The sequence below is a fragment of the Serinus canaria genome, chromosome 7 (assembly GCF_022539315.1).
Source record: "Serinus canaria isolate serCan28SL12 chromosome 7, serCan2020, whole genome shotgun sequence".
NCBI classification, from domain to species: domain Eukaryota; kingdom Metazoa; phylum Chordata; class Aves; order Passeriformes; family Fringillidae; genus Serinus; species Serinus canaria.
This window is the reverse complement of record NC_066321.1, coordinates 17,322,004-17,348,781: the sequence shown is the minus strand read 5'-3', so window position 1 is coordinate 17,348,781 and position 26,778 is coordinate 17,322,004. Positions and strand designations below refer to the sequence as shown.

The 26,778-nt window shown below is 38.3% G+C and overlaps 1 protein-coding gene across 3 annotated transcripts in view; it reads left to right on the top strand.

Moving 5' to 3' along the window:
- Positions 1–1,487: 1,487 nt before the first annotated feature.
- FIGN (fidgetin, microtubule severing factor) overlaps positions 1,488–26,778 on the top strand; it is a 101,174-nt gene continuing 75,883 nt past the window's right edge. For 2 of the 3 annotated variants that reach the window (XM_018911476.3, XM_050976965.1), the window contains exon 1: positions 1,488–1,736. Coding sequence is in view for 1 of the 3 variants with exons in the window: in XM_018911475.3 (XP_018767020.1) it covers positions 2,665–2,689 (25 nt within the window). In the remaining 2 variants the exon portion in view is untranslated. Of the gene's footprint in view, positions 1,737–2,519; positions 2,690–26,778 lie in introns of all 3 variants that reach the window. The other variant, XM_018911475.3, reaches the window with a different exon arrangement.

Sequence of the window (26,778 nt, the reverse complement as noted above, 5' to 3'; positions counted from 1 at the left end):
CAGTCAGGCCTTCCTGTTCTTTCTTTCCCTTCTCCATTACCCGGGTAGGATAAGGACTGGCTGACAGTTCACAGCAGCTTCTGCTGGCAACTAGTTCAGAGTTTTATTTAGGCCTACTACATTACTGCAAAGGGAAACAGACGGGAAACGAGCCTATTCCCACTCCTCCAGATGCTAATCCCCTGGGACTGGTCTCCCCTGCCTCCTCCAGAGCCTTAACTGCCTCTACATCTTCCACTTTTACTAAGAAAATTTAATCAGTCTCCTCTATACCCAGGACGGACAGACAACCCCCCGAAGCCATCCTTCGAACTCCACACCAGGACAAGGAAGAGAGGAAGTGAAACCACTCCAGGACTCTAAACTAAAGCCCAGGAACAGCATCCGGACAGCGCGGCTTCTTCCCCGTTAGAAGGTAAAAATGCTCTGATAGTCCCAACAGATGCAAGCCCAGGAACGTGGATCTGTCTCGTAGGAAGCTCTCACTCCCCTTTCCACAGCTGCGGTGACAGGGAAGCGGGCGCGCAGACGTGCGCGGGGACGGAGCGGGGAGAGCAGGGTGCTGGGGAGCCCCGGCGCTCGGGGCTCGGCCGCGCCGGGGAGACCCGTGTGCGAGAGGCAGGGCCCGGTCTGTGCCTGCCGCCTGGCCACCGTGCGCCTTCCCCGCCAGCACGAGGCGGCTGTAAAGGCCGTCTAACAGCCCCCCCGGGGAATCCCTCTGATGCAAGGGGAGTCCCCGGCAGCTGTGGGCCGGGGTAGCTGAGCTGGCTCCCTGCCATCCCCCGCCGAGCCGGGCTGGGAAGTGCGGGGAGAGGGAGGTGTGGCTGCCGGGGCCCCTCAGCCATTGCCGGCTGCCGGGATTGCCTCTCCGTGGCTGCTAGCAGCCGGGCTCCGGCGGGCAGCGGCCGGGGCTCCCCGGGAGCAGCGCGGGGCCAGGGCACGGCTGCGCGGCCCCGCCGCCGCCGCTCGGGCCGGGACGGCACTTCCACTCCGGCCATTTTCCTCGGGCGGCAGGCGGTGGCAACCAGCGAGCCCCGACGCCGCCCGCCCGCCCGACCGCCCGGGGACGCGGCGCAGGAGCTGCCGGCCAGGGCAGCCGCGTAGGCCGCTGCCGGTCGAGCCGGGACGCCCCGCCGGCCCCAGGCGGAGAGACGCGGGGCGGCCGTGGCGAAGAGGAGGCGGCCGCGGCTGGGGGGAACCTTCGCCGCCGGAGCCCGCCCGTCTGCCCCGCGGGCGCGGGCTGCCGCTAGGCCCCGGCCCCGCGCCACTGCGCCCGAGGGGAGCCCCGCCGCCGCCGCCGCCGCCGCGGAGGGAGCCCGCTGCCCGCTGCCCCCGGTCCCGCCGCCCCGGAGAGAGGGAGCGGAGCCGCGGCGCGGACACCCCGCCGGCCCCCGCGGGAAGCGGCGGCCCCGGCGCGCAGGACCGCGGAGCGCCCCCGCCCCCCGCGCCGCTCCCCCTTTGAAAACTGATCTTTGGCTCTTCGCGTGAAAGTGATTTGAATTTGGCTCGGCGGCGCTCTGCGCAGGCGTCCAGCTGCTGGCATGCTGGCTCCTTGCAAAGCAGCTGTTTTGGGTTTGAAATTCCAACATGGCAGAGGCTGCAGTCAGTCTTCCCTTCAAAAACTTGGAATGATTTCAAATCATAGGCACCTTCACTTAACCCGAGCCCCCATTCATCAGCAAACACATCGGATCGATGCTACTCTAACCTATCGGGTTCTTGTACCAAATCTCCAGGTAAGAGGATCTTTTTTTTTTTTTCCCTCCCCCCCCCCCAGTCTCCCTGCCATCGTTTTAAATTTTATTAAATCTTAAAAATCTCCGATACAGCCGCGTATTAATTGCCCGTTCGTGCCCTAAATATTTTGCCTAATTTGCGGTCGTTTTCTAATACTAAGCACTCCGGTCTGCTTGCCTGATCGTAGTCTGGAAAGTACAGATATACAATCGTAGTGCATGGTTTTTCCTCCTTGATCATTGCCAACAATAGTAGGCAGATTAAGAGTTCGCGATTGCAAGCTCCCTCCCTCCCTCCTCCTCCTCCTCCTCTTAATTGGATTTATTTTTAAGTTGCTTTGAAAATAATAAACTGCAGGTAACGCGGGTCTGGACATTGAGGCAACTAACTTCTGACCAAATAAGTGCAAATAAGAATCTCGCAGAACAAAAGTTAGGTTTAAATTGCTGTGTCTTGGCTTGGGGTGGGAGGGGGGGGCACGAGTATGTCAGAGGAGCTGTTGCAGTAAAATGTAAGCACATCATCTTGGAGGGGGTACAGCGTGGTGGGCGTATTGTTGGCTCAGGAGGGAGAGAAAGATGTATAATTTAATGGTATATACAATCCACTGATCCTATTACTATCCTCCCTGGAGCTCTTGTTAGTTTCAATGGGAGTGAGTGAAATTGACATGGACTTGCATTCCTGGTCATGTGCTTTTTTTCCCCCCTTTCTTTCTTCTCTTGTGATCTGAGATCCCCTTTTTGTTGATGTTGCTTTCCCACTTAATTATATGCATGTAGGTTAAATGAATACCTGACGAAAGGGCCCACGTTTCAAGGCAGTGACATTTGATAGCTGAGAGGAAAAGTGGCTTTAATGAAAAGCAACCTTTGGAATTCCTGCTTGTGAAAAATCCAATTCAGCTTTTTGTGCTGCCAGCAAGAAATGATCAGTAGCACCAGTGTTTATGGTATGTCCGTTTTGGGATCTACTTCCTTTGCATCTAAATAGCAAAGACAAATTTAAATAGCATGATAACGCACTGAGGACTCTGCATGCAAATATTTTGTAATAAATACCTAATGTTTATTAGTATATTTTCTTGTGTATATATAAGCATTTTTTTCTCTTGCTATCATTTGTTTATCGTTTCTGCTTCGATTATGGCATTAGTTTTGTCCATTGTATTGATCTCAGTTGTAAAACCTGAAGTTGCATGTTACCAGCAGTGCACTATACACACCACTGAACTCCAATGGTATGTAAATTAGTAAAACTCGGCGAGTGGAGAGGGTAAAAACGTGTAGCAATGAATATATACACCTACACATCTATATGCTCGTACATACATGCCTAAAATGCATCTTTTCCTTTTGCAAACTAATATTTTTTAGTAGTTATTTAAACTCCAGCTGCTTTTCTCTCTTTTACTTTCAGCCTAATCAGCTGCTAGAGATTACAACTGATGTGGGGTGAGGGAATGTTTTACATGTAAACAAACAAAATTACTGTTGTGGCCGAATGCTTAATACAATTTAATAAGGAGCATTTTATGCTCAGTTTACAAGTGTCTGGTTCACACTGCTCTGCTCTCAATACTTAACAGAATGAAATAATCGGGTGCTGAAACTGGTTTTATTTTAATGGTCACTCTCCAGACCCCCACGCTGCCCCTTCCTCCAAAAAAGTCAGATAAAATGGAGCATGGGGAATTTCAATAGAGCTTCTTGTGGTGCAGTAGATGCACCTCTAGGTATGCAGTTAAGGCTAAGGAAGTAACAACAAAAGTGACTGTGTCTGTTTTGTGCAACCAAAAAGGGGGTATGTTCACTTTTAATTGTGTGTGAGAGTAATGAATACAAATGGAGAGAGACCCTAGGAGAGAGAGAGAGAGTGTGCATGTGTGTGTGCGTGTGTGTGTTTGGGATAAGGGGGAGGTCTGCCGTGTGTGTGGCTGATGATCTCTCGTAATAACATATCTGAATGCAAGAAAAAAATTGAGAGACAGTTGCACAATGTACACTCCTATTTTGATGTTGTAGGTGACTGTATGGCTAAACATATCCCAGGTGATATATGATGGAAATGATCTGATTGCGTTTTGCATTTAGAACTTGTTGACTTTGGAACGATCAATAAGGCAACTGTTTATTTTAGATGCACATAATTTGCTCTGAGAAATGTTTTAAGGAGAAGAGCAAGCAAGCGAGAGCGGAGCTTTTTTTTTTTTTTTTTTTTTTTTTTCCTAGAGCTGTTGGAGCAAATGTGATTGCCAGATGGGAGATTTCCCTCTGTGATGTTAAAGCTGTAATATATATTCAGAGCAGATTGGACTGCTGCTTGTGATGAGGAGGATATTACATTTATAAATTTTAAATCGGGAATCGGACAGTATGCTGAGAGCTGAAATTGGATGGTGTGGACGGTTCGGACTGTTAAATGCAATTCCTAGATAATAATAATAATTATAGTAGCAGTAATATATGTATGTATAATAAACATGATACTGTTAGGCAGCTATATATATTCTATGGTGCTTAAGTATATATTTTCAATATGACTTCTCTCTTTCCTCGCTTCCCTTAAAATGTTAAGGATTGAGGGTGATTGGGAGGGGGTGTTAAAGAGCCCACTGTTAGGAGAAATCAAACATAATCAGGTTCCTGTTTGAGGAAAAGTTTTGCTAAAATTCTTTCTGCAAATTCATCTCTTTCTGAGTTTTTGTTTTGCCCATGCATGTGGCCTGACAGTGCCACAGTCCTGAAAGACTGGAAGTGGGAACTAGTCACACTCGAGCAGCTCTGCTGTTGCAAATTAAAAGTGTGTTGTGGTCAGGAAATGAAAGCTACAATGTCTCTTTTGAACAAGTCGTTTATCAAGAGAAACATCTATCAAGCAGTGACTTGTCACATTGATCCTCTAAAAGTTAGGTCCGAAGTGGAAGCTGCTTTGATGTTTTTGATGCCAAATTTATAAAATTGAGAAAGCTGGAGAGAGTAGGACTGATTTGCACTTAAAAATTGCTCTGCTCTGGGCGTGACAAAATCATCAAGTATCTCTGATATAACAGCTGGTAAACTAAGGAGGTGTCGGATCTTCTGCCTTGTTTTTATTTTCACGTGGAAACTTTAGCTTTGCCACACAGGCAATTTCTTTTCAGGCTTCTAAAGATCCTGTCTGTATGACTCTCTGCATTATTTCGTCAGGGATATTTTCTTGCTTAGGAATACATCTGTTGCTTTCCAATGGAACCTTTTTTTGTTGTCTTTCTGATGGTATTTATAGAGTTGTGCTTGAGAAGGCAATTTTTTTCCTCTCCTCTCAGACTTGTTTCTTCTTCTTCTATTTGTAATCTCAGTTTCCACCTCTCATCCCTGTGAAGCAAAGTTTCTTTTACTGCCAAAGTAATGTTTATAGCAAGTAAGGTACATTTGAAGGTATCTGTTAGCACAACTTAAAACATGTTAAGAGTACTGCTAAGTGTCTCTTCCCCTTCTGATTTTCTATCCATTTTTAGCACGTTAACCATGCTTTCATTCTCCACAGGAGCAGTGTATTTCAAATTGAATGTAAAGTTGAGATTTCAAGTAAAAAAAAAAAAGACCAAAACAAAGTCTAAAACGGATGTTTTATCTTTCTCTATTTTCAACCATCTTAATTGTTTAGCAACTTCACTCAAAAGTTTTTCATTTTGCATAAAGTTTGTGTTTGGATTATAAAGGAATCCCTTTGAAACAAGGGTTTGGTGTTTGGTTGTTGGGTTTCTGTTTTCTTTTCCGTGCTTTTAATTTTTTTGGCTAGGGTATGAGTGAAATCTTCCTTAAAGCAGGATGCTTTGACTTCTTTTCTTCAGTGTCGTAAATGAGATTAACTGCTTATGAATACTTGATAGAGACCCATTTGAAAATAGGCAGCAAACAGCAGCGTGGTGGGAGTTTTGGTGAGTGTTATAGTTGCTAATTAATCATGTTTGAAATGAAGGAATCATAGCATGGTAATAAAGGCTCATTGTTGTTTGATGTTTGTAGCAGGATGTGACTCCTACATGAATCTGGTGGGTTTGGAGGTTTTGTTGTTATTTCCTCCCGTCGTATTAAGATACCTTCACTATTCACTCGCATTGTTTTTATTTATTGCAACATTGTGAAAGTACAGGAATGTTTGCTTATTGTAGCAGCATTTTAGAAATATTAAGATTGTATTGTTATTGATATTTTCATCCTACAGTTCATGGGAAAAAATGACTAGTCTTATATCATTAGCTGTTCTTTAAGCTTTTTATAGTTAAGCATAGGCAAACATTTTTTGTGGTTTATTTTCTTGATAGAAAAAGCCCTACTACTTCAATTTATTATAATTGAAAAAATGGTACTTGATGAACTTTTGTGCCCTACTTGCTTATGTGTATGTAGTAAGGGATAGCAACTAAAAATATATTCCAGAATAGTTTGTATACTAACCCTTTAAAAATTGATCTGCAAAATACTTGGATGGTGTTTTTGTTTTCTTGGTTTTGTTTCTATTATGGCTCTTATTAGAGGGGTCTTCTTTGGGCTTTATTTTTCACCTCTCTATTAATAACTGCTATATACAATGGAGAGAGAATCTCTTTCAAATACAAAGCTTTAGTTTCAAAATTTAATAAGGATATTTTATGCTGCATGAACAAGGTTTGGCACCTGCTGTAGTTTAGATGCTCAGTTTCTTTTTAAAATATAATTCCTAGACCAGAATTATTCTGTATGGTTCCTGTCAATAAGTTTATTCAATGAATGCATACAAGAAGCATTGAATATTATGGCTGATCTTTCTGTAGTCCTAATCATCAATTAATAGGCTTATCTGCTTGTTAGGAGTGGGTTTAATGGTAAAAAATCAGCATGAGATCTGTCTATATGAAACACTTGTATGTTGTTTATGACTGACTGAGTTTTGATCTTGCATCCCCAGATCTAATAATAGAAATATTTGGCTTTTTGCCCTCAATCAATATATCTGTTAACAGAAAAAACTTCACACAATACTTTCATAAAGTGCTGGATGTATTGATACCAAGTTGATAAATTTAATTACTGGGGTTTTACATTGATTCATTGATCTTATGATTTGAGGAAATTGTTCTGCAGACATTTCTAAAGTATTGAGGAGTATTGTATGTCCATAAAGCTTGATTAATTGATAAATCAGCACTTTTTTTTCCTCCTCAGTTATTGATAAGACATAAAAATAACTGTAAAAATAATTTGGAATAAGCTAATTAGAAATTCTCATGTGTTAGTAACAAAGCAGATGAGAAGCAGTACTATGGAGGTGAAAAAAGTGAAGTTTGAAGTGGAATTGTTCCTATTGGGCCCAATCCTTAACTGGTGTAAAAAATATTTAGCTTTAAAAAGATAAAATAATTTACAGCTCCCAGAATATGGACCGCGGTGGCTTTTTTGTTTGTTTGTTTGTTTTGTTTGTGGTGGCTTGTCTGGTTTTTTTTGGTTTTTTTTTCCCAGTACTGTTCTTTGAGTCATTGGAAGCTGTTTTAAATTAGATATTATGGATGTATGGAATTTTAGATAAGCATCTGATCCGAAATGAATAGTATAGCTATAAAAGCAATTTGAAGAGCTGTAAATTCAGGATTGCGTATCCCTGATATTGTTGCAGAGTATTAAAATCTTGCTGCTAGAGATGCTATCCTCTAAGTGAAAACTTATCTTCCTTATGGGAAAGATGACTTCAGGGAACTCTCAGCTGGGAAAAGGCCCAGAGTTGTTTTTTTTTTGTTGTTGTTGCTAAAATAATAATTTTAAAAATCCAGTAAATAGAATTAGTTACAGGAATATTTTCCAGGTGAAAAGCCTTACGGGAGTACTTGGCTCCATTTCGGTGAGGTATGCGACCTTTTCACCCTATGGCAATGATATTTTTATAGAGTGTGTGAGAAATACGAGTATAAAGAAAATTCCTTAAGATCATTCAATTTTTATTTTTTCTTAAATAAACAAAAGAAAGAAAAGAAAAGGGAAAAAGGTAATCTCTCAATCAAAACAACATACAGATCTCCCTTAATGAAACTGTATTCCTTTAAAGGATGGTAGCTACTAGAGAAAAACAGAGGCAACCACTTGCCAGATGTTACTGTATACAGTCAAATACAGTCTTACCCTTCAAGGAGCAGGGAATCCTACACCGGAGGTGTAATGGAGGTCAGAGGAAATCTAAGTCTTTCATACCTTTAATAATTGTACCTGCCATCCCCTCGACTGGCGTGTTGAAGAGAATATATATATATATATAATGTTTCTTGGAAGATAATTTGTATTTTCAGCAATCTACTAAGCACAAGTGGACTTCACTACTGTTGCTTCTAAATACCTGTTGGGGTTGGCCCTGCTGTGTGACAAGTGAGTGCAAATGGAAAGAAAGATAGCTGGTCAGTCTTGGTTACCAAAATCTTGAGCAACTGAGGGAGAGATTGGGCTTTGACAGGTCTGTTTGGAACGGGATGAATACAAAAAAGTGTAATCTGCAGAAAGCACCACTGATTAAGGGCATACGGAAACGTCTGCAGTGATGAAAATGTGGAGTGTGTGCTTTCGTTTTGCCGAGCTCTGTTGCTATGAGGTATCGGCACACACAGAATGTTAATAACAGTATTGTGTGTCTGTTCCGATAGTGCTTGGAACGGTACCTGTCAAACATATCATAACACTCAACTATCTCTTTAATCATATAAGCAACACTCCTTGCTACAAAAGCTATTGTATTTGTACAATAGAAAGAACAGCCATACATTATTTGAATAATGGACTAAAACTTTGTTCTTTAAACCATTTTTCTGCAGAGGGGGAAAAAGTTTTGTGTATCTTGGCTGTAATTAAAAATAATGTAGCTACAGATGACTGTCATGCCACTGGCTAATTTTTAAAATTTTTTCTTCTATAATAGTCTATCAAGTGTTTAGTCTGATATGCCATGAAACACTGAATTAGCAATTACCAGTCATTATTTAACTGCAACTGAGAAACTCTTTTCTCAGTTTTTTACTGTGTAGCTACTGCTAGCGTATTGTTAAATTTCAAATACCCTGAAAGGTATGTGGACACAATGCTGAGATTATGTTGATATGATCACAAATTTTGGTGATGTAAGTACATTTTTGTTCTAGATTCCTTGAAATCACGTATTACCCGGACTTTTTGTTGTTCATTTTTAACCCTTCTGTCTTCCACTTTTAATCTGTTCTGTACTCCTTGCTAAAGCATGTGGCTCATCTTCTGGAGATGAGCTCAGTGTATGAAGATGTATGTCACGGTTTATTTTGTGTGATATTTAGAATGTATGCATGTGTCGTGCTGGTTATAGATTGGTGATGATAACTTTGTTTGAGTCATATGTATCTTATTTGCATTAATACTTTAGCAGTAAGACCATACTGTGGTCAGACTTCATAAAGTAAGATAACAGTCTCACATCTAATTAAGCAGGATCTGAATGAATGATTTTCTGATACAGGTCACAATTGGACTTTTTGTTTCTCTTCCTCAGTGTGATAAAATGCTTAAGGGACACATGAAGGCATGTTTGCGTAACTCTTACTACTCTGAAGGGAATTTGTAAATGAATATTAAGAGGAGATGGGAGAAAGGACTGAACCTGGTGGGTCACAGGGGTTTGTGGCAGGGAATGTATCTTTATGCTTTCATTTAAGATATTTTGGGTTTTTTTTTTCCTGATTTAGAATAACAGCTGTTTGCCTTTTAATATGTTAGAAATTAACATCTCTATTTTCATCTGAGATGTTTTTTCCTTTTTGTCTCTTCCATTCTAGCATACAAGCAAGTTATTAATTAAAAAGCCTTATACAGCGAGCTTGAATTATCACCGAATGAAACTTAAACTGTAGTGTTGCAAAGACATTCCTAGACAGTACAACTGATTTTGTGTGCTTGTCTGCTGGAGACATGGCGAGGGCAAGAGCCAAAAATTGCTTTATATTGCTGAATGACAGCAGGGGTGGATGGGAATGATAAAATGATATACAGAAATTATTAATCCATGACAATAGTATCAATATTGACATTTAAAATATTATTAACTTCTAGCCCTACTGTACAAACTGCTATGATAGCTGTGCTTTTAGGTGAAAGTAGCTATTTATATGCCTTATAGCTCAGTGTGGGCATCTTGAAAGTATGAACCTACTCATCCCAGATTCTGAGAAAGTGCAGGTTAACATCCTCTGTGTTCTTTAGACCTGTCTGATTACTTCAGCCTCCTGTGTTGACACAGAGAAAGAAACAGCTAGATTCTATGCTGGAAGAATAAGGTTTGCAAGCACCGACTGATATTAGGTATCCCATTGTGATACCTAAACCAAATTTTAAAAAATCAAGCATCCTTTTCAAGTTAAACTTGAGAAACAGAGAAAGGAACAGCAAAGATGTTTCTGAACACATTTGAAGGGGCACCATTTACTTTCAAAAGAGATCTTTCCCATCACTTGTGGATAGCTCCACCATGAAGAGCAATATCAAAAGATCTCAGAAAAGTAACTATTCTTTTATGTCTTTGGGAACTCAGATGCTTACAAGATTGTTTCTGAGAAAGAAAAGAATTGATCCTATTTTCAGTCCCTTGTTGTTGGCATTTGTGGACCACATGACTGGTACAGTATTGTAGAAATATACTCTTAGTATGTGGATACAATTCTGTTTCCCCTTGCAGCTCTAAAATAACAGTGCAATGTGGCCACATGAAAACTCAGTTTGGACAATGTTTTTATTAATTTTTTTGCATTCTATGAAATTGTTTTATTTAATATACATATGGAGTTTGCTGAAGATCTTTAAGCTTAATAGATAGGTCATCTGCATTATTAAAGTAGAGAAATTAAAATAGTCTGTGCTTTTTTTTATAAAAATGTAGACTCCAAGTCACCTGTGATAATTTGTGAACTGGTTATCTTCATTCAGTCAGAGAACTGTTAGGTTTAAACATCATCAAATTTAAACCATAAACATTGTGTTATTTTTATATGGAAGAAGACTATAAATTTATTAGCTCTTCAAGTAAATGAACACTTGATTTACAAAATTAAGTGGTTTTGTGTTTATTTATGTTAGGTCTTTGTATCATAAGGCTTTATATCAACTTCATAACTATAGTGGTACTGTATTGAGCATACAATAAATAAGCAGATATTTAATTTTAGAGGTAATGATTTTTCATGTGTTCATAGAATTTCTGATAATTTTTTATTTCTTGCTCTTTGCCTTCAATAAAAGCAGTAATAAGTGTATTTTGGAAACTGTTCATGCTACAATTAACCTTTCTTAATCATTGATTTTCATTTTATTCTTAGGCTTTCATTCATTGTATTTCACACTCCTGTCCTGTGTAGGCATTCTTTATACTACAACACTGATTTATTTTTCCACTTTCAGTGTAAAAAAACTTGAGTGATAACATGAACTGTGATAGTAACCATGGTCATCCCATCAAGCAGTGTTATTCAGATTAATGCCAGTAAACCCAACGTAACGAGGGGTATGAGGCACTTGTCATTATTGAGCCCCTAGCATTTGTCAGTGTGGCAGTCATATCAAAGGCACACCTTAATATGCAGAGGACATATTTGTTGAAACACATGGTTCAATAAATATCAGAAGCCTTTGTTTTTTAAAGTTAGATGTAGGTAAAATATATCTCATTGTGTGCTTATAGAGACTGTGAATAAACAGTGCCTTAATGCATGACATTTTTAAAGTTTTCACTAGTCAGAAATATTCAGTTATAATTCTATTATAATATGTTATCCATACGGTACAGAATAACAAATGGATACTAGTATTTATTTGCAGTAATAATTTTCAGCATTAATTAAGGAAAGATGTTTTGTTATTGAGTAATTAGCAAACACCACCCCACCCCCACTTCCCCAGGATGTCATCTGCTTAGAAATTGTAGAATTCACTACTTTCATTCATGACAGGCAAGTCCTTTTTGGCTAAAGTGAATGTTCCTCTCTGTTTCATAGCATTACAACAGCTGCAGCTTGAGCTTGAAGGGTCTGAGTGGCTGAGATAACATCACAAATAGTATTGCATCTCAGAAAGTGTAATTCAGCTTTCCATTTTTGGGGGCTTGGTTATCAGAAGCACAGAGTCCTTGCAATTTCTATTGACTTTGGATATGCAGGTGTGCAGCAAATTTCAGATGCTAGGTGTTATAAGGACTTTCCCCGGAAAATGGTAGGCATTAGCTTTATTTGTACTTCTTAAATGTTCCAGTCTCCCTCTTGAGGTATTAATGCTGTATGATAGAAGAAACAGAGCTTTTAATTTTTCCTAGTAGTTGTAAAAACGCATTTTAAATTCATCAGGATAAAAATACATGCATTAATAAAGGTATAAGGAATGATTCATTTGTGATTTTGTTCAGAGGAAACTTTATACTGTTTGTTCCTGTGTAGATATTCCAAGGAACAAAATGCAGAGTAGATGAGGCTGTTCTAATTGCAAAATCTTCCTTAGTTATCTTCTCCCTCCTCCTGATCCTTCTCCCTTCCCCCTCCCCCTCATGGCTTTTTTAAACAATTATGGGCACTGTGCTCCTTAATGGTGCATAGTTACTGTAAAGATAGATGTCCTCAAATAATGAGTTTCTAATAATAATCAGAAGCACTTAGATTAAACTGGTTTCATATAGAAACCTTACAATATGAAAAAGTACACCTAAAATCCTGAGATACATTTACAGGAGCTAAGCCTATTTACAGAAAACTAACCCAATTTTGTATCTGTACAAAATGTATGTATGTGTGTGGGGTGGGGGCAAGGGAGGTGTGTTGACTGTGTGTGCCTTCATTTTTGTCCACCTTCTTGCAAGACTTTTTTTTTTTTTTTGGTACAGATTTCTATTTTGCTTTCTGGTAACAGAATATGTTTTAAAATCACAACATACTAATTAGCTTCTGTGTTTACACTGGAAAGCTTGCATCCCTTCAAATGACTTTTACCCGTACTCTTCTTTCGATCTGGTGCTTCCCCCACCTCCCATCCTCCTTCCCCATTCCCTGTGAGGTTTATTACATTAGATTTGTTGCTTTCTTCCTTGTTCAGAAGTTCTGAAGGCAAGTAAATGAAAGTGATAAGTACAGTAACAGGTAATTGTTATTGGAAGAGTTGTTGCTACATTGGTTGGGAATACTATCTTTCCTAACAGGTACTGAATCAGCAAGGCTGTGCAATAAAAAGAGCAAAAAAGTTTAACTTATTGTTTAGAAACACATATGCCATTTAAATGGAAACAAACTCCCAAATCTCCCACATACCTTTTGGAGTTTGGAGAACAAAAGCTTACTTGTATGCTCTAAATTCCCCTGGGCCTTAATTTGCAATACCATTATTTAAGCCTGGCTGATACAAACCCATTGCAGAGAAATAGAATCTCTCCTTCCTGGCTTTTCAAAGCCATTCTGTGCCTTCTCTCTACCTACCTGCATCCCCCAGCACCCCCTCCTCTTCGTTCCTAGCCTCTTGGTCTTACCCTGACACTGTGCAACTCTTTTGTATTTGAAATTCAGTAAACAGAAAAATAGTGAGCTTCTAAAACACAGAAAACTGCCATTCTGCATGGTTTTACTGACATCACTACCAACACATATGTAATTCTATCTTCTGACTAAGACCAAGGCTATAATCACTTTAATATCTGTTGTGTCCTCTACCAGGTGACCTGTAGTAGTTTATTGTAAAGATAAGCACCCCTGCTACAATAAATTATTTCTTCTCTAAGTCAGATCTTATAGAAAATATTAGCCATAAAGTAAGGAGAAACTTGTGCCCACTCAACATGCTCCTGGATCTCATCTCCTGGGTACACTGGCATTGTCAGACGCTCAGCTGGAAGCTGTTCTGGAACAGAACTGGTTTTGGGTGTAATCCCTAACAGCTGAGAGTAAATACAGGCATCACTGTAGCTTGATGCAGTGTTGAGCACTACAGCTGTATTTATTTTGCTGCTAATAAAATGGCAGCCTACTTTGTCATTAAGAGGCTTGTCTTTTTGAAATAGCAATTGAGGTGTAATACTGAGTGTTTGAGTTAGTGGAAGGAGCTAAGAAATAGATGAGCTGTGTTCCTGACTGTGGGTGGAAGGATGGTGAGTAATGTGTGTCTTGGCATGGCATCTGCCAAAAGCATTTTTTCTCTTCCCTCCCCGCCACTACGCTGTTCTAGTTTTGAAAGGTGTAAGCTATTCTAATAAGCAAAGGGGGGGGGGGGAGGGAAGCAAAAGGGAAAAAAACTTTCAAGCAAGTCATTATGGCACATCTCAATGACCGTGCCTCACACTTAATTTAATTAGAAGACAAGCGCACTGGAAAACTGGTCATTTTAGTCGTAGTTAACGACTGGGTCTCTCCTACCCCCACTCAGAACTGATTATATGCCACATTGTATAATGTAATTTCTACAAGAAAATGAAGTATAAATAGGTATTGTGTAGTTACAATAATGAAGTTTTCATGAAAGGTATTAACTTATCATTTAACTATGCTTTTAGAGGAGAAAATAAATATTTTTCTTCTGGTGTTTCTTTTTTACTATATCAAACAGAAAAAAACCCAGGTATCAAATTGGGATATTTTCTAAATTTTTAAACAAAAAACTGACTGCATAGCTATTAATATGTTCATTACATGGTAAGAAGGCACTGAAGGAAAGGAAACTTTGTGCATGTTTCTTATAGGATTACTGTTTTCAGGAGAGATTACTGTTATATTTTAAAATAATTTACTAGTGTATGGTTTCTGAAATGGTGAGGGTACTTCAATGCTGGATTTCAGGCAAGAAAGTTTCCTGGTTAGCTGTAATAAGACTTACTTGCTTGGTAGTAACATAATAAGGATAAAAAATAATGTATGATTTAAGGAAAAAAAAAATCTATCCATTTGCATTTGTCCACCAAATTCCACTTGGTGATGCGTTTGTTGGGCTGAGCTATTAAGTGCTCTGTGGACTGTGTTTCGACTAGTGTATGATTGACTAGGTATTTTAGAGCTTTTTACTTACTGCCAATGCAAAATTTGACCCTAGTTTTACCCAGAGATGTTTTTGCCTTTAAAAATATCCACACTTCCTGAGTATTCCAGTGATAAAAAAATTCATTGTTGTTATTTGTGGGGTGTGTCTCTGTGTTATAGTCAGAGTAACTTACTTAATTGATGTTGAATAGATTTTATTTTCTTATGTTGATTCCAAAGTTCAACTATGAGAATTGCTGTATCATCTCAAAATTTTAAATCTACATTTTATGCACTGTGCCAAAGCTCCCATGAGCTCGTTAAGCAAAGACTTTTTCAATTATATCTTGTGTTTATGCATGCATTTATACTTGACAGAAATCCTTTAGAGGTTTGGTTTGCTGTATTAATGCTTACAGTGTATTAGAGCACATAAAATATGGTCATGATGTCAGTAAAACCATGCAGAATAGCAGTTTTCTGTGTTTTACAAGCTCACAATTTTTCTGTTTACTACATTTCAATACAAGAGTTTAACAGTGGCAGGGTAAGACCAGGAGGCTGTACTTACAGATCTAGTGCTGGTAGCTTCCACTACCAGCACTAGATCTGTGTTTTAGTAGTTGCTGAACAGTTCCTTGGCCAGACATCCAGCCTCTAGAGGGCACAGCAGTAATCTGCTCTGCCAGACCCTCACCCACACTATCATCTGCACAAAGTTTTAATGCTGGTACCTACAAAGAGAATTCTACTTGTTGCATTTTAAAAAATATCTGTATTCCTTATTTTCCTGGAGTTTTGCTATAGTGATTTACTTTTCTTTTTCCTTCTTTAATCTGGGAAATGTTTCTGTATTTGCCTTTTTTTTTTCTTTTCCCCTGGTGGTGATCTTTGTTAAAGTAGGCTCAAATCCATTATATTGCTGACTTGCAGATATTTCTTCACCTGGTACAGGTGTTTCTTTAGGTATATACTGCTCTTTGCTGTAGTAAAGACTACTAAAGCCAGTGCAGAGCATTTGAGACTTTCACAATTAGGTACTAAAATTCCTTATGTACTAAAATCTGGATAATAAATAATCCAGGTGGGATTAAACCTAGTTAATTCTACTCCAGTCACATAGGTTCAGTTGCTCAACCCTTTTCTTTTGTGAGATGCCATAGCACAGCTTTTTATTCTCCTATAGATGAATATTACTAATGTTGATATTTATGTGGAGTCATACTTGTTCTCCAGTTCACTGTGATTCTCTGCTTTAATCCGTCACTATTAGCAATCAGCTTTTCAATAATTTAAATTAATCTGATGGCCTGCTTTGAATTTTCCTTAGATGTCCTCATGTAGAACAAAAAAAAAGCAAGTATTCCTGGATTTGACACCAGAAATAAAGACATGCCCCAGTCTGTAGTTCAGTTTTGTTCTAAGACTCTGTGCTTAGGGAGAAATGTGTATTGAAGAAAAATTCGCTGCAGAGTGTCATTAACCATGTAGACAACTTTTCTTAGTAGTGGTATAAGCTGGGCAATTTCTGCTTGAGAAATACCATATATACAGCATTTTAGCTACATATTTAATGATGAGCAATAAAGCTTTACGTCATTGTTGGGTTTCTATGTTTCTGTGCAACATAAAAATGGAGGAAGGTTGTGGTCTTGTTTATTTTGTAGGTCACCTTGCTATGCTCAGTTCCCATTTCCTAACCTTTTCTTCAAAAATAATTAAAATAAAAGTTGTTTGGTTATGAAGTGTATAGTATCTGCTTTATGGGTGGTACTAGATTTTATTGGGGAAGTTGGACAACATCCTGTGAACAGTTTGAAAAATTAAGGGAGTATATTGCCATATTGAAGCAATCCCATTTCCAAAGTTTTTCATTGCTTTAAAATGTCAAAGAGTTTTTGTTAGTCTGAGAATAATGACAGTTTATGGAGATGCAGGGGAAAAATTTCCAAGACAGAGTACAATCTGTGGAAGTGCTACGTCAAACTTTTATGTCTTCATCACCTGTGACCAACGGACAGTTAACTTAGTGGAGAAATAACTGTGACATTGTTTTGTGATTCATCTAATCCACTTTTTCCCAGGGGGCTGAGGCAGTCACTAGTGTGTCACTTCAGCCTTGGCACACACCCAGGTTTGCAAACTTGGCTCTTCATTCCACGCTGTGGGGTGGAGCTCTTCAGTAAAACTGCCCAACATACTGAAACCTCAACAAAAAAAGGAGGTGTAACGCTTGGAGGGTGTCATTATCAACTCCTTTACAAACCTGCTCTCTGCAGGGTTGGGTGTACTCTTAGAATAAGCTTCCACTGTCATGGAAGTAGGTTGGAAGTATAGTTAGGATATCTGTTCAGTCTTAAATAACCAAGTTTTTTGATGACATAGTTATTTACAGTCAGACACTGGCCTGCTGTTCTGCCTGAGAGGGAGCATTCTTTTTTTGATAACTGCTAATAGATGATTGGTATCATCCAAGTATATCCCTTACTTTTGTCCTCCAAACCTAAGTATCCTCAGCCTTTCTCTTCTCCCCTGTCAAATCTGTTGCTTTTATAGCTTGTTCTAGAAGCCAAAACAAAATCAGGCTGTGTTGAAGTTAGTGGGGGGAAGCGAGCAAGTCCTAGAGCCACAGATGTCCCCCTAAGGGACACAGTGCCTGGGTACCAGTGGGATACCTGATGGAGAGGCTCTGCCCACATCACCTGTGGCATTGTGGTGGCAGGCAGAGCTAACTGAGTCTTGAATGGTTCGAAATAGCAGGAACAAAGGAATATGATGTGAATATATTGATATAGTTTATAGGATTTACAACAAAAAAAAAGAAAGATTTATTGGGAAAATAATTCAAAGTCAATTTTCCTGGGGAATATTAAAGCACCAAGCAAGTCCAATGTAAGCTAAATGACAGGTCACTGACTTTAGTTACTGGAAGTGTATGTGTCATGTCTTTTGTCTGAATATAGAAAAATGTGAATTTTGTCCTTGTGGTGGAACATTGTACCCCTTAAACATAGGACAGGGGAGAAGAACAGCAAAGGATTTTTTTTTTTACTTCTGAACAAATGAAAGCATGAGCAAATCCACCTTGATTTTAAAATTCAGGCTCTAAATATCTCTTTAAATCATTTTTAATAGACACTAAGTTATAAATCATCCAAGCAATTACATGAACACAAAAGGAGTGGGGCCTAGCCTCAGCTTCAGCCCCAGATGTTTCTTGACTACAATAATGGCCCAGCCCAGATATTTACAGCCTAATTTCTGGTCATATGCACTTGTCCATAAATGGTTCCTTTTCCATTTCAACAACTGGACAACTTAAAGTAGAGCATGATTCAAATTTGAATGATGGCAAATTGTGGATAGAGACAATTTACATTTGGAAACTTTCAAGTCTATTTCCAATATTTAAAATGTAACTCTTGAACAGAGAATGATAGATTGGCCCCTTTTCAAATGTTGTGTTCTTATTTTTTGTCTATTATTGTATATAAAATCTGGTTTTTATCCATTCCTGTTTTTTAATTTTTTTTTGTTGTTTAGCTTTACTGCTCTTCTGAGCAGAGACTTTTTTCCCCTCCTTTTAATGCTTTGCCACCTAGCATGACTTGCATTGCAAGCCAGTGCATCTAACCTCGCTGCTCTCTCCATTCCTGTCCTGCTTACTGCTCCTCCCAAACAGCCCAATGCTTGAAACTAAACAAATTGAAAATAATGATTGGTAACCATCTGCTGTGCTGAAATTCCACGTACAGCAGTTAACTCCATTTTACAAAACAACTTCAATCTAGTGAATTACAGTGCAGTTCTTGGTGGCAGCAGATAGCAACAAGCAGTTTTGAGTTCCTCTAGACAAAGCAGTTAATGTAGGGAGCATTATGCAGAGTCATTTGTTGGTGTTGGGATGGTGGGGGGATACTTGTGCCATCAGACAGTTCACTGTAATGCATTTGAAACTAGAGGGAGTCTGACCACGGCCTAATTGTTTCATCTGGTTAAAATAGAGGCTGGTCCATAAAACTGCTGAGAGGCGATCTTGCAAATCTGCACCCTTTAGTTTGGTTTTCTCTTTCTGCCGCTGAGCGCAATACTATGAGGGACGTGTTTGACTGTCAGTCATTTCCATGTGACTTTTGGAGTGCCCAATGAAAACCTCAACCAAAAATTAGGTTGTGTAGCTGGTCAAAGTATATTGAAGAAAAATAATTAATTATAGGTTTTCTATTGGAGAAACTTTATAGATACAGAACTGTAACAAGAAGCACTCTAAAAAGCGATGGACTGACAATCAGCAGACATTCAAATCGCTACAGACTATGATGTAATATTAAAATAGGCACCATTATTATCTGTGGTTTTAATTCAATTTCAATTATTTGAGTTCAGGTTTTGATTGTGTGTAAAGAAAGTTGCTTAAAATGGGCAGTATATTGAGTTCAAAGGACCCATACAGTTCATAAATTCTCTGGTGTCTACTGGATTTTTCATCAGGGAGACTTCCAATAAAAATGATCTATTTTAGAAATAATATTGTTTAGTAGGTTGAAATGTGGTGTAATAAAATTAGACCTTCAGTCTTCTAAAGTTACTACTTAGATGGCACCCTTGGGATGGTAAAATGGCTGTATAAGCAGATGAATCAGACAGTTTCACTGATGGATACATTTGTCAGTCTCCGTTACAGATATAATATATTCTTATATCTGTAATCCTGACACTGTTACATCCAAATGAAATCAACATGAGGTTGTCATCTTTAAGCAAATATGTTAAGTGTTGTCTTTTGTGCTTTGGATTTGAAAGAAAGGGGCCCAAGGGAGCCAGCATCATGCAAATGGAACAAATCCCATTTCTTCTGAGCTGTGCTGTTTCCCCCTTCATGGCAGCTGGCTGTGTTATCTTTGTGTGTTTCTCTGAGTGCTGACAATTCTTTCAGTGATCTAAGTTAGGGCACATTAGAAAGTGGAAGCAGCTGTCTGTCGTTATACTGAGAGACGTGTTTGCTCTACTGCAAAGATGAAGGACCATGAATCCTTGACACACTCTCTCCCCCCTCCCCCTTTACTTTCCAACATGATCAACATTCAGACGCACAGATTGTCTGCTTGGACAGTTTTTTGTTCTGACTGACAGCATCTGGCATAGACAAATTTAAAAATACATAGCATGCCATGCTTGGAATTGGAACATCCCTTCTTTATTAATCTTCTCATTTAAACCATTCATTTACATTTCAAGAAAGGTTACAGCTTGATGTGGTTGAAACATTTATTTTAAATGAATAACCTCCTAATGAAATATCTCGAATGAGCACCAAACAGTCAGTGTTTATTAAAAATTACACCTGATTAGTATGGCCTTGGAACTGTAGTGAAGATATAAGATTTCCCCATTGTCTCAATCCATAATAAAGAAAAAAAAAAAAGAAAAATGTTTAGCATGTATAAGGGTAATCCTTTTTTTTTTTTTTTAACCACTGAGCTAAATGAGAGTAGTATTTTCACTTGCAACCCCCCATCATTTTCAAGATGTGTTATAAAGCAGTAGCCTTTAAAATGCTGTTTCTCTAATTAAATCTGGTTTTGCTGGAACAATACATTTAAAGGAAATGCCTAAATAGAGCATTGTTTTGTTTTATTCTGCTAACACATTTATGATTTGAGAGAGAAAATGCTTTATTATTTGATGTAATCTGAAATCCTATATATATATTTTTTTATATTTGCATACAGTACTTAACTAGTAAAATAGAACTGAAATGGTGGACCACCCACTAAAATGTTTATGCACGTGCACATGCACATATGCACACGTACATTCTGTGCACTCTCATCTTCATGATCCAGGTTAGCAATGCAGACATGCTTGTCTAGCATTTATGTAAAAATAATATGAAAATTGGCTATACCACTCAGAATGTGGACTTGAGTCCATGAAGGGAGGGGGAAAAATCCTCTTCTTGTACTAGGCGTTTTAGATGCTTTATTGGATTGCAGCTTTAACTATTTGCTGTACATTTAAAAAAAAATCTTTCAGAAGGACTTGTGGGGGGTGAGGGGGAAAACCAGTATTATAATAAAATAGAGAACTGTTCAAGTGCTTGCCAGTAAATATGTAAAACAAGTATCCTGGCTTATTTGGAAAGGAAAGAGAAGCTGTAGCAGACAGGCTCAATTAACAATTGTAAGCAGGAGAGGACTTGTATTCCTTCGGTAAATGTAGGAGAGGTCATTTGCTTTAGGATAAAATCTGACAAATTTCAGGTATAGACATAAAGGCTGGAATAAATATGACAAAAGATTTTCAGTTGCACATCAAGCATTTTGTATTTGCAGTGGCCATTTACATTTTTTCTCAGTGAATAGATTTCTTTTTTATTAATGTTTTCCTGAATAATATGTTCTTTAATTAATTGACTGTGAAACAAGCATTTTGGGACAATAGGAATTTTAATACAAGCTTGAAATATAATTTTGCTTTTTAAAAAAATTCTTTTAGTAATGCCTAATTTATTTTTCTTTTTCTGAAGGAATCGCTAAGATGATAAGTTTTCAGCACAGCTTTTATTATGCTAGTTGTGTGTAGTCTGAGAAGTGAAATCAAATTTTATTTTAAATGAAATCACAGTTTTTCTCCCACAAACTGTTCCATTTATGTGATAAATTTCTATTATTTATTTATTTAATAAATGACTAGTTATAAAGGCTTGTACAGATATGCATCTGTAAGCAAACTGGGAATAGGTTAGAGAACACAATTCCCTGGTGTAAAAAGCAAGGTTTAGCAGTAATGCTTTTAATCTGGACTTGTAGAGGATTCGGGAGCATCCATAGATCTGCTTCAGTAATTACCATACCCCAAGTGGCACTGGAAGAGACATTTGCCTAAAAACTTGATGTCTTCATTACACTGTTTACATTTTAATTAGAAACATGAAAATTAGTGATTCATATGGACAACTATAGTTTAAGTGGGTTTGCTCACCATCCAATAAATCAGAGGGGAAAAAAAGGAGGGGGGTGGGAGGAAAAAAAGGCAACCCTACAACCTGCATCTGCAAGCAGCAAACCCTCCCAAACGTTACAGTTGTAATAAACAGTTTACTAGAAATCATTCATGGGAATAATGTGTTGATATTAGAAGCTGGTTAAAATGTTTGGTTTGTATTTTATCAGAGAAGAAATTTTTATGTAAATTAGAGACTATTATTTTAAAGGTAATGCTAATTGCATCCAGTGTTACATGTATGTGATTGGAGTGTGTGTAGGATACACATATGTATCTTCTGTGTGTACATAAACACTTACATTGTAGCTATATTAAGGAGAAGAATTGGTGTAGGAATATTTTGTCAGTGCTGAGCACTCCGTATGGCTTCAGAGCAGCCAGTTTAGCCTGTTTCAGTATGTCTCCATAAATACATGTAAACATCAGTATAGCTGCACACAGAGATGCACATGTACAAATACACGTGTGCCTGCACAGAGCAAGTAAGGAGAGGTGGAAAATTTGCCCCTGAATTTTGCATGTACCTGTCAGCACCAGTGGCCTAAAACCATTCCATCCAGGAGTGATGGGGAGAAGCAGCGGTGCCTGTCAGTGTCCCTGCCTGAGTCAGCAGCATGTCCACTGCCTGTGCCGGGCGACAGTCACTCATCCAGCCCTGCCCTCCCCGGGGGCCGCCGGCCTCCTCCGCACCAAGGAGAATGACCCCTCTGTCTGGCGCGCTCAAGATCTCGAATCGCACCGCATCGGTGTGTGAGTTCAAATCCCTACTCCTGAAGGCAGAGCTGGGATTCCAGCTAATGACTCAGAGATACAGAGGGTCAATGCACTGGTGATCTGGAGTACTGAGCCATTGCACCAGCTTAGTTGTACTTTTTTTTTCCCCCCTCCTTCCATAACTTACTGTCTTACTCTCCGCATTTCCGCCCCCATTCCCTTACGATAAAAGTGATGATACTCAAAATTGTGTTTCTTCTTTTAGGAATGCTTATTGGGTTGTATTTCTTCAGATTTCAGTTTGATCCACTCGATTTAAAAAAAACATGTTTTGTTTGGGGGGGCATGGGAGAATTGTTTTGTACACTATTAACTTTGTGTTATGTTCCATATAGGCTGTTTTAGACATTATGCAAATAATGCATGGATAGACAATTTTTTTTGAATGGGAGAGCAAGCCTCAGTAGCAATAAGTAAAAACTTGATGGTGTAATATTAATGGTTTTTTTCCTTCAACCAAAGATAAGGACCTTTCCTTCTCCGTTGCTTTTTTATTGAATTTCTTTTTGTTGGAATCCTTAAAATTTGTAAGCTAGTATTTTCTTCTAATTGTCACTGCATTCTGTTATTTTCTTTATACATAAAAATTTACATGTATATGTTTATATTTTTCCTGTGTACCTCATATCTTTAGACATGGCATGATATACCTCAGAATAAGCCTTTTATAAAGATTTTTTTGCATTTACCAGTATGAATTACATTTTTGTTCCTTCATTGTTCAAGTGGTGTTTTTGAACCACAGAATAAGTAAACCCAAGTATGCCTTGTGGCTGTTTTAATGCTTTATATAAGTGTTTCACATACCAAAAATACACAGTAGTGTCTCTTTTTTTTTTGCATTTGTTTTACTGTTAAAATAATGTTTCAGTTTATGTCAAACAGTTTCATTTGATGTAAAGATTTGTTTTCCTATTTCTTAATTTTTTGGAATGATTTTAGCATTGTCTCTACTTTGTGGTAATTTGGAAGCACTGCATTGAAGTAACTTGGGCATACTTTGTAGTGTGATTGACTTAGTGACAGTGCTATGCCTTCATTTATCTTGGTTTTTCTTTTCTTTTTTTTTTTTCTTTTTAAACACATCTCTTTGGGTCTAGGCATGTTATAAATGTGACCGAACAGAACTGTTAACATCTGCAGAGACAGAAACATGCTGCCTGCTTGTACGTACTGCAAAATTCTAATAGTTTTGTGCTATCTGTTAAATTCAGCGTGCTTTTTGCATTGTGGCACGGAACAGTTGTGCTGTGAGGGAAGCTGGCTGCCTGCCAGCCATCGACTATGAAATCCCGGGTACCTGAGAGCTTATCAGTTCTTTTGATTTGTAAAAGAAAAAGTGATGAAAATGTTGGTAAACTGCCATGAAGGTTTAAGGCTGCTGGAATAAGGAGCCGTGTAATCAGATTGGAAAATGGAGCTTGAGATTCTCTGCATGTGAAGCAGTCGCCTGTGGACCTACCGAGATGCTGTGCAAGTGCCTGAGCTGACCACTTTGTTAGCAAATCAGCTTGTTTGCTGCAGCAGCAGGGTAGAATAGGCTCGTCCTTGTGATGGCATGTAACACAGGTAATATCTCTTCCTTTGCACAATGTAATCAGCTTGCAATTAGCTCACTCTACATTAACCTTCTTGATATTTTTCCCTTTCGTAAGACTGTGCACTTTAAACAATTAACTATAGAAAGTAATCCTTCAAGCAAATCAAAGCAATCCTTTAATTTTATCACCCTGCTGAAAAAGTATCAGGTGGTCAACTGGTCTTCATCAGCTGCTGGAAATTCTCAAGCTCACTGTAGCGTGGAGAGGTTCTTTAACCCATTCACATTTAGAAAAATGTCAAGATTTTATATTTCTCACATAATATAATGCTGCATCGTGAAACTGCAATTGGAATTGTTTTAATGAAAAACCTTGGGAGAGCCCTTTCATATATAGACAGATTTTATGCTTCTGTTTGTTTAGGTATTTCCATACACTACCTCTCAGAAAGCTTTGATGACACAGCCACTTGTACTGATAATTCCACTGCTTCACCTCCAGTGAACTTGATTCACTAAGGTTGAAGAGAACAAGGCTATCGTTGCTGATCTTCTGCGCTGCTTTTTAATCCTCTGAAATAAAAGCCAGATAATGGTAAAATTTATGTGGAAGCCAAACTTCCTTTTTGGTAGGAGAATGAAAGTTTTAATGCCATTTGTGGAAAACTGAGGTTTCTAGCTAAGAAAAATAAAACTTAAATTAAGAGAGCAGAACATTACATGTCTTGTTGCTATTTGAATGGCTTACCCCGCCAAAAGTTCCTTTGTCTCTTTGATAGTTCTGGGTTTTATTACAGGCTAGAATTTTCAAGAGTCATCCTGTAAAATATATGATTATTGATACCCTTGAAATATTGTATAATAGAAATATGCCTGGTTTTTCATGTAAAAGTTTGCTCTATTTATATAATTGTTTGACATGCCTTGCTTATTTCTAAACTTAAATCACTCAACAGTTATGCTCATATGAATAAGAGCAGTGAAATTACTGACAAACATGTTGCAAATAATATTGGTATGAATGAGCCTTATTCATACTACATTCAATATATGAAAATAAATATTGTCAGTAATTTAAGGCTGTAATAAATAATGATTGGAAACGTCTGTCCAGATATTTTGTTTAGAAGATGTTGGAAATGGCCAGCAGCTGCTTTACCACTCTCTACCAAAAGTCATTTAATTGAATTCCAGTAGATCAGAGCAATAAACTGAATTTATAATATGTGATCTGCTTTTACCAATGATATCTGTGAAAGCAGTATTGACTGGCTGTGTTAGAGTCATCTTTTATCTCTTTTTGTAGAATGTGAGCATGTTTTGAAAGTACAAAGCTAGATCCTACTAATCATATTGCATTTATCATATTTAATGTCAGCTTTGGCTCAGTTCTAATATGTATAAAAAATCTGGAATTTATGTGCACATCTGTTTTTTGTGTGTCCCGTTTAAAAAAAAAAATAACCTGCATACATCATATGCTGCAAAGATCTACTTTATATTCTTTTAGAGGACAAACTCCATTAGATATGCACTTACTGTACATTGGATTGTAAATCTTACAATTTAATGGTAATTCAGTGAGCAGTTATTGCTTCTGTGGCCTTTTTTCTTTCTTTTTTGTCCCATCTCACTTGTGAAATAGGGTTACCCTTTACAAGTGTCACATCCATAGATTCATCTTTTGTACTCTATAGTTGTTCCTAGTGCATCATTCTAAGTGAAAAGAAAAATAGGAAGCCAAAGCTACAGGAGGGGCATTGGGGGAGGGAGGTCTGTACATAGAAATACAGCATATAGCAGCAGAAAGACCAAGGCAGTTTAGCATCAATCTAACAGATTAAAATTTTGCTATAAAGGTACATTTTCTTTAACCTCATTCTCATTCGTTTTCCCCTACCACTGTAGCTGGCGTTTGAATTCCCAGGAAGCAGAAATGGTGTCTTAATGATACGAGCCTTTTTGCCTCGCTTACACTGCTAATACTCTTATCCCTTTTCTGATATGAAATACTTTTTGCAGAAACAATATACACATTTGTAAAGAAATTATAAAAGGATTCTCCTTTTGAAGATAATGAGTTCTCTTCAGGAACTGCAGGTTACGTGAAACACAAATGAGCTCTAAGTGGAGGGATTTAAAGTCCTGCTACAGCATTTAATTTCTTGAGGAAAGGAGTTCAGTTCAAGGTTAGCCTGTTATTGTGGCACTGGCAACTACTTCTCTCATTCCTGTTCTTCTGCCAGCAGTACTGCACAAAAGGCAGTCATTTTTATTTAATACGCAGGGAGGTATTAATCACTGCAGTGTTTTGTCGCAAAAATTTGTCTTATCAAATTCATTGTTTCACCACTCATGGCAATAATAGGTGTTTAATTACTCAATAAGAGCAGTTTATAGATTCCATTTTTCCTGTTTGCTGGACAAATGGTATTGATTTTGTACTTTGATGCAACATGAAACTGTATTAAACACAATTAGAATTCTAAAGCTGGTAATGTGTATCAGTTATGGTAACTGAGCTCCTTGTTGAAGAAACTGCGTCTTCCAAATTTTTGCTATGTTTAAATTCTCAGGCCGAGAAAAGATCTTTAAGGACATTCTTTTTATTGCATGAGATCTTGATGTCTTTTCTTCTTGTTTTTTCACTAGCATTTATAGCTTACTACAATCTTTACATATTCACTCAACAATTTTAGCATTTTCTCCTCCTACCTTC